This window comes from Pelobates fuscus, chromosome 4 (genome assembly GCF_036172605.1).
Source record: "Pelobates fuscus isolate aPelFus1 chromosome 4, aPelFus1.pri, whole genome shotgun sequence".
Taxonomy (NCBI): Eukaryota; Metazoa; Chordata; class Amphibia; order Anura; family Pelobatidae; genus Pelobates; species Pelobates fuscus.
This window is the reverse complement of record NC_086320.1, coordinates 275,585,967-275,601,166: the sequence shown is the minus strand read 5'-3', so window position 1 is coordinate 275,601,166 and position 15,200 is coordinate 275,585,967. Positions and strand designations below refer to the sequence as shown.

General features: G+C 43.5%; 1 protein-coding gene across 2 annotated transcripts in view; it reads right to left on the bottom strand.

Annotated features, from left to right (window-relative positions):
• LANCL2 (LanC like glutathione S-transferase 2) overlaps positions 1-12,392 on the bottom strand; it is an 86,370-nt gene extending 73,978 nt beyond the window's left edge. Inside the window, exons 1-3 of one of the 2 annotated variants that reach the window (XM_063452119.1) lie at positions 12,285-12,392; positions 11,641-11,900; positions 10,215-11,429 (exon numbers count right to left, since the gene is read on the bottom strand). In XM_063452119.1, the coding sequence (XP_063308189.1) occupies positions 10,215-10,409 (195 nt within the window). In that variant the 5' untranslated portion in view covers positions 10,410-11,429; positions 11,641-11,900; positions 12,285-12,392. Of the gene's footprint in view, positions 1-10,214; positions 11,430-11,474; positions 11,527-11,640; positions 11,901-12,284 lie in introns of those variants that run through there. The other variant, XM_063452120.1, reaches the window with a different exon arrangement.
• Positions 12,393-15,200: the final 2,808 nt, after the last annotated feature.

Here is a 15,200-nt window from a genome sequence, read left to right as displayed (position 1 = left end):
CCTTTTTGCTATTCTGTTTGGTAGATTGCATTCCCCTCCTATTCTAACATTGTCCAGTTCGACTACCGAACAACTGCACCAACCAGGGACCACCTGGGAGCTTGTTAACACCTATTAACACCTTTGGACGGTTATCACCGCAGTGTTCTTAATGTTCTTTTGGGTGGCCACAATTCCTATGGACAACCACGAGGTGGCGGTCAACTTGTTCGCATGAATGCAGGCAGCGGTGTTTGGGCATGAATCTCATGGAACTAAAATTGGACACAGAAACTCCCGAAAACCGATGGACTTCCATCATCACCTGCGTTCGGTTCTATACACTTTAGAAGGGCACAGTTTTGTGAAATTGTTCGTCTGGGTGAGAGGAACAAGCTCAAGGGTAAGAACCGAACCACAAGCCCTGATTATATGGAACTGTTTTAGGCATGGGATCGGTGCGGTCGGTCAAATAAATGACTTCCAGGAAATACCTGAACCCCTGAACTAATCTAGATGATTTTTGGATATTTTGGTCACCCAGATCAGAGCTATCAGGGGATGTAACTTCTGTGGGGGTTTTGTGTGATTTAAAAGTATTTTGTTTTTTTATAAAAATGTGTGTTTTGTGTCTGGAGATAATGGAGTTTAGTTCAGTGTTTGACTCAATTACCCAGGTACAGAGGAGGGATTAATCTATTATGTGTGGGAGTGTCCTGGATCTGAGAGCCAATGTAATCGTGTATTTGTTTCTACTGTGGTTTACTCTCAGGTCCAGATGGGAGTGCCCCTTGCATGGGGACTTGCATAAAAGGCCAGTTGTGGACAAGTTCCTGCCTACCCTCAACATAGAGTCTCATCTCATGTATGGGTAACAGCTGTATCTGCTATGGGTATTGCTATAGCACTATACTCCTCTGGGTTATAATCACTTTCTCTTGTAAGAGCAGCCTGCTACACTCTCTGCCAGGTGGTCCAACAAAGTTAGGGTTCCAGCTTTTAACATTTTGAACCATTCCTGGAAAATGTAAAAAATGTGTAACATATACATGAATCAGGTTCTCCACAATGGGAATATATGAATACAGGGAAAAGTAAATGATTGACAAGTGACTTGACAATGTTTGATCAAGAGAGCCAAAAGGCTATGTTAGAGGGTTAGAGGGTGACTGAGTTCCAATTTTTTACCACAAATCTGCAAATTGTGTGTTAATTCTTTGCAATTCCTAGTAAAATTAATTTATCTAGAGTGTGAGCTTGTTTGAGCAGGGTCCTCGGCTACCTTTTGTTCCTGTAACATTTTGTAATTGTCCCCCTGTATAATACTGTAAAGCACTGAGGAATAAGTTGGCACTATATAAATGCCAATAATAATTGTAGCGGAGCTCTCTGTATCCTGGCTGGGTACCTCCGCCAAAGACTGCTTCCTAGCTGGGACAGGGAAAACCTCAGCGCTTCTGCCCCAGTCGTCGTGGCTTGACTGGGGTCCTCCTGGAGCCTCTTCGACCTAGAGAAGGATAGGGGACTAGCTCTATTCCCTCCCAGGGACTGGATGACACACAGTCCTGGGAGTTCTAGTCCTTACAAGAACTTTTCCTGCCGAATCCTCCACAAGCTGAAACAAGGTGCTAAGCAGTGATTATGGCCCTTCCCCTCCCAGTAACTAGATGATGCATAGCTCTGGGAGTACAACTGGTTTAACGGTGCTACCATCAGCTCTACCACGCAGGCTCGCTGCCTAGGTGTTCTCTTTGACTCCGACCTCTCTTTCAAGCCTCATGTTAAATCTATCGCCAAATCCTGTCATTTCCATCTCAAAAACATTGCGCGCATCCGCCCTTACTTAACGCCAGATGCGACTAAGGTGTTGGTCCATTCCACTGTCCTTTCTCGCCTTGACTACTGTAATCCGCTTCTCAGTGGTCTTACGTCCTCCCTTATACACAAGTATGTCCCGTCTAGGCCTGTTACGGTCACCAGCCCGCCGAGCCTCACGGTCGTGCCCGACCGGCACGACCGCTCCGACTACACAAGCTTACCTGCTCGTCGGCGAGCCGGGAACCGCGCACGTAGTTCTTCCGGGCATCGCGCCCAGATCCAAGATGGCGCCGACCGCGTGGTCGCGTCTATTGCTAGCCCCGCCCCCGAGAATTATACCAACGTGTGCGTGACGTCACGACGTCAACGCACACGCACGTTTTGGGGTCAGAGGTCGCCCTCTGACCAATCATAGCCTAGAGAGGGGTATTTAAACCCCTAGCTTTCCCCATTACTTTGCCATGTCGTGGTTTCAGTTTCCTGGTTTCCTGAAAGTGCTAGTTTCGTGTTTCTGATTTCCTGGTATCCTGATCCTTGGCGTTTCCCTGGTTATTCTGATCTCTGGTTTCCCTGACTTGGCTTGTCTTATCGGTATTGAGTATTTTCTGGCTTCCTTGACCTCGGCTTTCCCTTTGACCATTCTCTGTCTCTAGCGTATTAGTCCGGCCATTCTAAGGTCCGGTTTACGCTCTGTCCTGTTATTTTTCCTTTTCTGACTTATGTATATGTTTACATAGATTCTGCGTGCTGGACCACATTACTAGTCGTGACATTACGACATGGCCATGGATCCTGCAGAACTATGCAAGCATATGATCGCATGTGAGAGTAGGGTGGAGGATATGGACCACAGGTTAGACCAATTTGCCCAGGCATTTCAGACCTTGCTCCAGAGGACTGCCTATTTAGAGGTTCCTCCGGTACCACCTGTGGTTCCGCCACCTGTAGTGGTTCCCGTACCACATAAACCACCGTCCATAACCTTGTCACCGCCCCCTCGCTATGGAGGTGATTCCAAGGAATTCAGAGGTTTTTTAAACCAAATTGAATACCACTTTGAGGCCTCCCCAGGTTAATTCCCAACAGATAGATCGAAGATTGGCTATCTGATGAACCAATTAACAGGAAAGGCCTTAACCTGGGCTAACCCCTTATGGGAAAGTGGTGACGCAGTAGCCCGTGATTACAATACTTTTCTTACGGCCTTTAAGGCTACGTTTGAACCTAAAGGCAGGGAGAAGAACGCTGCCAAAGCCCTTATGAGAATCAAGCAAGGCAGTCGTTCTGTAGCCGATTATGCAATAGAGTTCAGGACATTAGCATCTGAGGTTGATTGGACCAATAGTGGTCTGGTGGCTGCTTTCTCTGAGGGTCTAGCTGAGAGTATACAAGATGAGACTGCAGCTAGAGACCTTCCGGTTAATCTTAACGAGTTTATTGCATACATGATAGACATTGATAACCGGCTCAGAGAGAGAGAGAAAAACAAACAACGTAACAGACGCTCTAATTTGTCCATAGCCCCTCGTTTCTCTAACCCAGTGGTGAGTAGCCAAACGCCTCTTCCGGAACCTGAACCCATGCAATTGGGTAGCGCTAAACTCACTGAGGCAGAGAGACAACACAGACGTAACGAGGGGTTATGTATGTATTGTGGCAAGAAGGGACATCTAAGATCGTCATGCCCGGTTCGGCCGGAAAACTTGCACACCTAAGGCACGTACGGGGACCGACCTTAGGTGTGATGTATATGTCCCCTAAATTGACTAAGAACCGTTTCCTTGTCAAAGTAACCTTATCTTTCAAGAACACTACTGTTCAGTGTGAGGCTATGATTGACTCTGGGGCAGCGGAGAATTTCCTAGACAAAGAATTCTCTGCAAAACATCTCATGCCCTTAAGACATAAAGAGAAACCTATAGCAGTCGAGGCCATTGATGGAAGGCCTCTTACCCAGCCTTTCATCACACACGAAACTCTGCCAATCACTATTTCAGTGGGTATTCTCCATTCTGAAGAAATGACCTTTCAAATTATATCTTCACCTACAGTGCCGATAATACTCGGTTTTCCTTGGCTCCTGAAACACAATCCACGTTTGGATTGGATTGAAGGAGAGATTATGAGTTGGGGTGAGAGATGCAAAGGTGTTTGCTTTAAGCAAATCCCACAACCTATTGGCACCATCAATGTTCCTGTTACACCTCCCTTGACCACACAAATTCCACAGCAGTATATGGATTTGAAAGAGGTATTTAACAAGGTCCAGTCAGAAGGGTTACCTCCTCATAGACCTTATGACTGTACTATAAACTTATTACCAGGGACTATGCCTCCCAAGGGAGGAATCTATGCCTTGTCCCCCCAGGAAAATCTTTGTTTGGAGGAATATATTAAGGATGCTCTCAGAAAGGGTCATATCCGTAGGTCCTCCTCACCAGCCGGGGCTGGATTCTTCTTTGTCTCTAAAAAAGAAGGAGACCTACGCCCTTGTATTGATTATAGGGGTTTGAATAGGATTACCATTAAAAACGCCTACCCTATTCCCCTTATATCAGAGCTATTTGACAGATTGAAGGGAGCTCGAGTCTTTACCAAGCTCGATCTCCGAAGTGCATACAATCTAGTCAGGATTAAGGACGGTCACGAATGGAAGACCGCATTTAACACCAGAATGGGACATTACGAATACCTGGTTATGCCGTTTGGATTATGTAACGCTCCAGCGGTATTCCAGGATTTTATTAACGATGTCCTAAGAGAGTACCTTCACATGTTCGTTCTAGTGTATTTGGACGACATTCTCATCTATTCCCCAGATCTAGAGACACATCACGATCATGTGAGAATTGTACTGAAAACCCTGTTACAAAACGGCCTTTACTGTAAACTGGAAAAATGCCAGTTTGACCAAACGGAGATACAATTCCTTGGATACGTTATATCTCCGTCTGGTTTCCAGATGGATCCTCGCAAACTGGAGGCAGTCTTACAGTGGCCATTACCCAAGGGCCTTAAAGCTACTCAACGCTTTATAGGTTTTGCAAATTACTACCGCAAATTCATAAGGGGATTTTCCTCCGTGATTTCCCCTATAACCAATTTAACAAAAAAAGGAGCAAATTGTATATCTTGGCCCAAAGAAGCAAGAGAGGCATTTGAACAATTAAAATTTTTATTTTCCTCAGCACCTGTCCTGACCCATCCTGATCCATCCAAACCATTTATCCTCGAGGTGGATGCATCAGAGACAGGAGTTGGAGCCATTCTGTCTCAAAGAGAAAGTCCTGATACGCCTTTACATCCCTGTGGATTTTACTCTCGCAAACTCACACCTGCAGAGAGGAATTACGACATAGGGAATAGGGAACTTTTGGCCATTGTACTTGCCCTTAAAGGGAAACTCCAGTGCCAGAAAAACGATCCGTTTTTCTGGCACTGGAGGGTCCCTCTCCCTCCCACCCACCAATCCCCGGTTACTGAAGGGGTGAAAACCCCTTCAGTCACTTACCAGGGGCAGCGACAGGTCCCACGTCGCTGCTTCCTCCTCCCCCGCCGCTCCTCCTTCTGGTTACGTCGGCCGGTGGGCGAGACTGATCTCGCCCGCCGGCCGAGGAGACCTAATGCGCATGCGCGGCAATGCCGCGCATGCGCATTAGCGCACCCCATAGGAAAGCATTGAAAATGAATTTCAATGCTTCCCTATGGGGAATAGAGCGACGCTGGAGGTCCTCACACAGCGTGAGGACGTCCAGCGACGCTCTAGCACAGAAAACCTGTGCTATGAAGCAGGAAGTGTCCTCTAGTGGCTGTCTAATAGACAGCCACTAGGGGAGGACTTAACCCTGCAAGGTAAATATTGCAGTTTTAAAAAAACTGCAATAATTACACTTGCAGGGTTAAGGGTAGTGGGAGTTGGCACCCAGACCACTCCAATGAGCTGAAGTGGTCTGGGTGCCTGGAGTGTCCCTTTAAGGAATGGAGGCATCTCTTGGAAGGTTCCAAAGAGCCACTTTTGATCTTTACTGATCATAAGAATTTGGCTTATATTGGGGACGCTAAGAGACTGTCCTCTCGTCAGGCTAGGTGGTCATTGTTCCTCTCCCGATTCAATTTCGTAATTACGTACAGGCCTGGTACTAAAAACACCAAGGCAGATGCACTTTCTCGGCAGTTTGAGACAGATGAAGTACCAGAACAGGTGATATATCCTATTGTACCTCCTGAATGCCTCATTGCCACTACTGTTTCAGAAGTGTCTTCTCCACTCTTCTGTGCCATAATAGCAGATCAAACTCAGGCACCTGTGGGAAAACCTCCGGACAAACTGTATGTGTCACCTCAGTTTCGAAAGAAGGTACTAGATTTGTTCCATGACAACCTCACAGCGGGCCATCCTGGAGTCCATAAAACTCTCTCAGCCGTCTCCAGGAGATTTTGGTGGCCTGCTCTTAGAAACGATATCAAAGATTATGTTGGGGCATGTCAAATATGTGCCGTTTCTAAAGTTCCTCCTAGGTCACCTCCTGGACTGTTACAACCACTGCCCATACCTAGTGCTCCATGGACCCACTTGGCCATGGATTTCATTGTGGATCTACCCAGTTCTAACGGGTTTAATACAGTTCTTATGGTTATTGATAGATTCACGAAGATGGCACATTTCATCCCACTTAAAAAATTACCATCTGCCCAAGATCTAGTTCAAATATTCTTGAGAGAGATCTTTCGGTTGCACGGTGTACCCAAAAACATAGTATCTGACAGAGGTACCCAGTTTGTTTCTAGGTTTTGGCGTTCCTTTTGCAAACAATTGGGCGTCGAACTCTCCTTTTCGTCAGCATATCACCCTCAAACAAATGGAGCAGCAGAGAGGGCGAATCAGTCTTTAGAAGCTTATTTACGTTGCTTTATAAATGCCAATCAATCTAACTGGTATGAGCTCTTACCCATGGCTGAGTTCGCCAGAAACAATGCCACTCATGAATCTTCTAATCACAGTCCATTCTTTGTTAATCAGGGTTATCACCCCACTGTTTTACCTTCTGCATTCTCAGACACAGATATCCCCGCTTTGAACACCCGTTTAGAATCGATTCATGATACCTGGGATTCCGTCCATTCAGCTCTGCAAAAAGCCTCATTCCGAGCAAAGGTCCAAGCTGACAAGAAACGGGGCGCTAATCCTGTCTATCTTCCAGGTGACAGGGTGTGGCTCTCCACAAGACATATCAAGCTTAAGGTCCCATCCATGAAATTTGCCCCTCGGTACATTGGTCCCTTTCGAGTTACCCAACGTATTAATCCAGTGACCTATTCCTTGGCACTACCGGCTCATATGAGAATAGCTAATACTTTCCATGTGTCTCTGCTCAAGCCCCTTACTTGCAATCGCTACACCAGGGTATCCACTCCTCCTCCGCCCTTGGTAGTGGGTGATCAAGAAGAATACGAAGTCCATTCTATCATGGACTCCAAATTATCCAGAGGTGTCTTGTCCTATCTCGTTGACTGGAAGGGTTATGGTCCCGAGGAACGTTGTTGGGTTCCTGCTGACCGGGTCCATGCGCCCCGTCTTATCCGGTCATTTCACAACCGCTTTCCTCTTAAGCCGGGTCCTTCCCGCCCGGTGCGCGGTCTTCGAGTGGGGGGTACTGTTACGGTCACCAGCCCGCCGAGCCTCACGGTCGTGCCCGACCGGCACGACCGCTCCGACTACACGAGCTTACCTGCTCGTCGGCGAGCCGGGAACCGCGCACGTAGTTCTTCCGGGCATCGCGCCCAGATCCAAGATGGCGCCGACCGCGTGGTCGCGTCTATTGCTAGCCCCGCCCCCGAGAATTATACCAACGTGTGCGTGACGTCACGACGTCAACGCACACGCACGTTTTGGGGTCAGAGGTCGCCCTCTGACCAATCATAGCCTAGAGAGGGGTATTTAAACCCCTAGCTTTCCCCATTACTTTGCCATGTCGTGGTTTCAGTTTCCTGGTTTCCTGAAAGTGCTAGTTTCGTGTTTCTGATTTCCTGGTATCCTGATCCTTGGCGTTTCCCTGGTTATTCTGATCTCTGGTTTCCCTGACTTGGCTTGTCTTATCGGTATTGAGTATTTTCTGGCTTCCTTGACCTCGGCTTTCCCTTTGACCATTCTCTGTCTCTAGCGTATTAGTCCGGCCATTCTAAGGTCCGGTTTACGCTCTGTCCTGTTATTTTTCCTTTTCTGACTTATGTATATGTTTACATAGATTCTGCGTGCTGGACCACATTACTAGTCGTGACAAGGCCCTTACGATCTGCTGAAGACTTACGTCTATCTTCTGTCCGTACTCCCACCTCTGATGCTCGCCTTCAAGATTTCTCGAGGGCTGCACCGTTCCTGTGGAACTCGCTTCCCTCCTCCGTTAGATGCTCACCCAGTCTCCACTCCTTCAAAAAAAATTGTTAAAAACCCACTTCTTCATAAAAGCGTATCAATTAAACTGTGAATAGCTCCTGACTGATTCCTCTTCTGCAACTGTCACTAGTCTAATACTATCCTTACCTTTTGTGTCATTTTACCCCACTCCCTCTAGCATGTAAGCTCATTGAGCAGGGCCCTCAACCCCTCTGTTCCTGTGTGTCCAACTTGTCTGGTTACAACTACATGTCTGTTCGTCCACCCATTGTAAAGCGTTGCGGAATTTGATGGCGCTATATAAATATCACCATAATAATAATAATAATAATAATAATAATAATAATAATACATCCAAACACAGCCTTTTTATACACAGATCCCAGCAAGGGGTCTCCATTGTCTTCACCACAAGCCCCTCCCAGAAATCTCTAGGCCTGGGAGATAATTGCGTTAAAGACTGGTAAGCTAATTATCTCCCAGGAACAGAGAGGCAAACAAATATAAAAATACACAAAAGATAATAAAAACATAAAATAACCCCACAAATAATACATTGTTAAATAGCACTGATCTGAGTGCCCAAGTTCTCCAAATACCGCTCAGATCCGTGGCAAACGTACATGGAAAAGAGAGTTTGTCACAATAATATTTCCTAGTATTTCCAAGGAAATTATTATGTTGCAGTGTTAGGAACAGTTCACCCTTTCTGCATTGTCAGCATTTTTTTTTGGTCAACTTCTTTACTGCTCTGTATTCATCAATTTATGTCAGACTCACACTGATGACTGTGAACATTACAAAATAATATAAACTTATATACAAATAAATAAAATGTTATATATATAATTTACAAATAAAATTATATATATATATATGGTATATATATATATATATATATATATATATATATATATATATATACACATACGGTATATATATAATTTTATTTGTAAATTATATATATAACATTTTATTTATTTGTATATAAGTTTATATTATTTTGTAATGTTCGATGACTGAACATTACAAAATAATATAAACTTATATACAAATAAAATTATATATATATATATATATATATATATATATATATATATATATAGTGCAGTTCCAGACCACTGTTTATACTACAATCCCCAGAAGACTGGCACCCGGCAAGTAATAGTCAAGTTTTGACTTTAAAATTCTATTTGAGCTTGAATGCAAGGATTTTTTGTATGTATATATATATATATATATATATATATATATATATATATATATATATATATATATATATATATATATATATATAATTTTATTTGTAAATTATATATAAAACATTTTATTTATTTGTATATAAGTTCATATTATTTTGTAATGTTCACAGTCATCAGTGTGAGTCTGACATAAATTGATGAATAGAGAGCATATATAATGTTATTTATATATACATACATACATACATACACAAAAGGGAAAATGATAATTTTAAAAACATAGGATAAGCCCCACCCCTTTAAGAAATCTACACAAATTGTCATTATGCACCCACCCCTAATGCATTCATGCTACAGGCATAGCAAAGTAATTATTAAAGTCTGGTTCTCCTTTTGTCATAAACTACGTTTCCCATGATGCCTAGCCAGCTAAGGCTGTGCAGTAAGGGAGCCAGGTGCCCAGTAGTTTGATTCAGGGGTGCCACAAGCTATCCTGGTACATGGACACGTGTCCACATGGTGGTGTCCATTACCAGCTCTGTGCCTCCATGCAGTATTATTAATACAGTCACCGCAAGAAGGAAATCAATTCATTAGTTCAGGAGGAATCCCACAGGGACCAGCTTTATCATGCTGTAATGTCCAGCTTATTAATCTCCCCTGCAGCCTGAACAGCAAAGGGCAACACGTTACATGTGAATAGGAAAGCATGGAGGGTAAATCATATCTTAACATAACATAATATAACAGTAATGGTATTAATACAGGATGCTCACTCGGGGGGGAGGGGGGAGTGATTGACAGGTGGGGGGGGCACATACCTTGCCATCTCTGTCAAACGGTAGGTCCAGCTCCCCTGAGGCTTCCTCTCCCAGGTAGGTGTCTTCTTCCTCCGGCTCCCCCGTGGCGGGCTGTGGGGGGCGGTAGTCCGGATAGGGGTTGTTAAAAGAGCGCTCCTCCATCTCCGCTTCCCCACCGAGCTGCAGCCTCAGCCTCTTAGACATGCCTTCTCCCATCTCCCTGACCGAGAGCCGGCTGGGACAAAATACCCCGCGGGCACAGGCAATTACTGCAACGCGTCCGGGCTGCTGGCTGTCAGCACACACTGGCACACACACACAGTGACAGACACACGCTGCTCCTTCTACAGAGCACACAGACACACACTGCTCCTTCTACACAGCACACTGACAGCCACCACACACTGTGCTCCTTCTACACAGCACACTGACAGCCACCACACACTGTGCTCCAGGATTATAACACGGGGTTCACTGGACAGAGGCTCTGGGACTCCTTCCTATCTTCCTATTCATGGTTAGTAAGGGGTGGGGGATCTCTCACCCTGGCTGTGTCAATTACAAACAGATATAGAAATTACTAAATACAGAATTAAAAAAAATAGAATGAGATATAAAATACTGCTGGTGTTTAATAGTAATAATTTAAATATAAAAGGTGGTGGGTGAGCTTGTATTTAATAGCCCTAAATAATTGAGAGGTGTCAGCAAGGCATAGTTTGGGGCTATGTTCATGGGTGTAGCATGCACTGAATCATCAGCTTTGTTTTCCCTGAAGATGGAACATGTTCAACTTTGCAGTGAGGGGTGAATTAATTAGGGAAAATGCCTGACACTACAGTATCTGACTGGCATGTTGCACTGGTGAGTGGTGACAAGGCAGAAGCTCCAGGCTGCAGCCTCACTGCACTGTACACACAGCAACCTCACTGCTCTGTACACATTATGTACAGCCTCATTTGCACAGTACACACTACACACAGTATCACTGCACTGTACACACTATGTACAGCCTCACTGCACAGTACACACTACACACAGTATCACTGCACTGTACACACTATACCCAGTAGCCTCACTGGACTACACACAGGGTCACTGTGCTGTACATACTACACCCAGTCTCACTGCACTGTACATATTATACCCAACAGCTTCACTGCACTGAATACACTACACCCAGTAGCCTCAGTGCACTACATACAGCCTCACTGCACTGTACATACTACACACAGTCTCACTGTGCTGTACAAACTATACCCAGTAGCCTCAGTGCTCTACACACAGCCTCACTGCACTGTACATACTACGCACAGTCTCACTGCACTGTACAAATTATACCCAGCAGTCTCACTGCACTGTACATACTACATCCAGCAGCCTCACTGCACTACACACAGCCTCACTGTACTGTATTTAAAACCTTATGTCCACAGCCTCACTACACTGCTCACAGCACCGTACACACTATATTCAGCCAGCAATGGTGAATTGTCTTGAATAGGAGTGTGTCCAATTCATCCTCATAGAGAAATCACCACTTCTCATTTAGGCTATTTTCTCTGCCTGGAAGGGTTGGACATATGTTTCAGAGCACAATCCAATTCCAAATAGCGAAGGGAAAAAAACAACTTCACAATTTTTTCTTTTCATTCAGATCCTATTCAAGAGTCAGATCAGTGATGTCAACAGTTGCAATGCGATTTTCTGCAACAAAAAGCAAGACACTTGTGTTCAGTCATGCAACATATATTATAAAACAGTCCATTTCATATGAACAAAGAGCCGTTACCCACATACATGCCATATAACCATTTTTTTTAACAACAAATATTTTTTTTCTGACCGATATATTGAAAAAAATGGACCTAAATGGTCAATCTCAGATGCAGGCAGCCTTCATTCAGCATGCTTTACCAGCAAATCAGCATCATCCTATTTCTTACAGCTACTTCATCACCCCCGGCCCCTACCCTCCTCCCAACCACCATTCAATTATTCATTTTCCAATGAAAGAAAAGCAACCTGCAGACATTCTCAAAGCACAGGCGTAAAATCAACTTTAAATGTATAAAACGATAGATAAAATACCTTGAGATACCAGTTCGTAATGCCCCACAGATTGTGTCTGATTCTAGAGGCTGTGTTAAATTTGTGCTCCCTCTCTGTGATCCACAGATGAATAAATGGTTAGGACAGACTCCAGGGAGGAGGGTTACAGACACACACACACACGCACACACACTGTTCCCAATTGTCAGGCTAGCCAGCTATCACCAGACTGTCATAGCAATCACCCGCAGCACATACACACGTATAACCAAGAGGCCCATGACAACAGATGTTGCTTCTGTAATAATTCTGAGGAAAAAAAATGCAGAGCATCACAATCGTTGTTCCTATGAATATTTTTTATTATTCAAAATTTTTACCAGGAAGGATACTTTAAGATTTCTCTCATTTTCAAGTATGTCCTGGGCCCACAAAATATTACATTGATAATATATGAGGTTTTAACTCTTGGCTCATTATCGCATACTATGTTTTTTTTGAAACGATATACAATGTAGAGACAGGGCAGGTGGTAATAGGGAGATATATTTGGCATGCCATTCCTAAAGGATTGCTCATAAAATTACAACTTCTATGATGTCTCTGAATGATACATTTCAAAGTCACATGGTAGGGTCTGGATATAAACCATGACACTTACTAACCAATTCCCTTACCAAAATATTATCAAAATGGATTCAAGCAAAAATAAATGAGGAGACGTCTCTTATGAATCAGTTATATTTTTTCATATTACTTTTTGGTTATATTCGTGTTCTGGAAATTCTGATTTGTTTGAAATTGATTGAAGAGATATCTGTCCTTACATTTTGTCCCTATTGTTTTGGTTTAATCTTTTAATAGCAAAATCCAAAATTATACCAGGTTCTATTATTAAAGACTTAACAATCTGTTTAATGAAAATAATTAAGAAAAAGAATTATGGTAGCCGATAAGGTGTGCCCGGAGCACCAAATTAAATACTTTTTTACAACACAGAAGATCTGAATTTGTCTCACTGGGAATGTAGGTGGATATCTAAAATCTCAGACATTATTGATAAATAAGAGATTGCACCTTTCTCAAAACTTCAAAGGAAATTTGAGCTTTCCATTAAATATATATTTCTATATTCATGTATAAAAAAACTATATGATGGGTAAACAATTTTATCATCCCAATTCCTTGATGATTTATTTCTCGATTTGTATCCTTAGGACACACACACACACATACTCACAGACACACACTGGCAGACATACACACACACACAATCACTGACAGACGCACTCACTCACAGACGCAAACTGACAGACATACACACACTCACAGACACACTGACAGATATATATACACACAGACAGACACACACACACACACAATCTCAAAGACACACATTGACAGACACACACACACACATTCACAGACAGACAGACACACACACACATTCACAGACAGACAGACAGACACATTCACATTCACTACAGCTGGAACAGTGCCTTATGCAAGTCTGAGTTAAAAAGGTGCCTGCTGCAAACCAGAGCAGTTCTCAGATAAACTACTGTTAGACCAGTGCCTTATGCAAGGTAGACTACGGAGGACACTATCAATAGACATGTGCAATTCGTTTCGGTCCGAATATGAATTCGGACGAATTTCGGGAAATTCAAACATTCGGGTACTTCCGAATGGCCGAAGTGCCGAATTGCAGAGGTCCCGAAGTTCCGAAATTACCGAATTTCCGAAGTGCTGAAGTGCCGAAGTGTCGAAGTGTCAAAGTTCCGAAGCACAGTATTGCATAAGTACTAATATAATTACCCAGTGAAAGAAGAAGAATGTTACACTGTATACAATTTTAAATAAAAAGTATACAAACATAGCCAGGATTCACCTGTAAGCATTTGCTACACTTACAACAATCAAGTAACATACATTCATATAAAATGTAAGTTACTTGGCCAGTCAGTGTAATGACAGGAATGAATAAGTAGATAACTCCCTAATTCCCACAGTATTAGGGAGCTATCTACTAAAAGGCTGAAAGACCTAAATTGGTCTTTCAGCCAAATTTACTAATACTAATACTGTGGCTGCTCACTGTTAAAAAAAAAAAAAAAGGCCCCCCTTCCCGAGCCCCCACCCATGACGCACGAGTGGGGGCTTTTAAACTAAAGGGGGGACCTATTGCCCCCCCCCCAGCCCCCAACCCTGAGCGGCGGGTGGGGGCCCTAATATAAAATAATGGGGGGGCGACCCATTGTCCTCCCCCCCGCCCTCACCCCTGAGCGGCGGGTGGGGGCCCTAAATCAGAATAGGGGGGGGGAACCTAATGTCCTCCCCCCTGTTCCCCACCCCTGAGTGGCCCCCACCCCTGATCTCTCTGATTGGTGGATTAAGTAACCAATCAGAGTGCTATGAGTCAAATTACAAAGCGTGGGAAAATTCCAAAGAACTTTCCCACGCTGTGTAAAATGACACAGAGCACTCTGATTGGTGGATTTCAAACCAGCCAATCAGAGTGCTGTGACAGGTAAATGTAGAGACTTACCTATCAGTCTCTTCATTTACCTGTCAGAGCACTCTGATTGGATAATCAATACCACAACTAATATAAGGTAACAGACAAAGAAATCTTTTATATTAATCAAATGTCGGGCTGCATCACATACAGGAGAGCGACTTAATAATACTTAAAAATACGAATTGCTATGTGAGCGCTCCAAAAATAAAATATAATAAAATAGTGACCACTGAAGTACTGTACCTCAATTAATATATCAAATGAAAATAAAATAGAACCTAGTAGTAAACCAGGGTTAATATCAATTGAAATAATAAGTAGGTAGCATTAATAATCTTGCCATGTGTCAAAAGTATAAAACATATTTATTAAACATAGACACAATGTGAAAGCAACAAATTCATACCACAAAAATACATATATATCGGCAACAT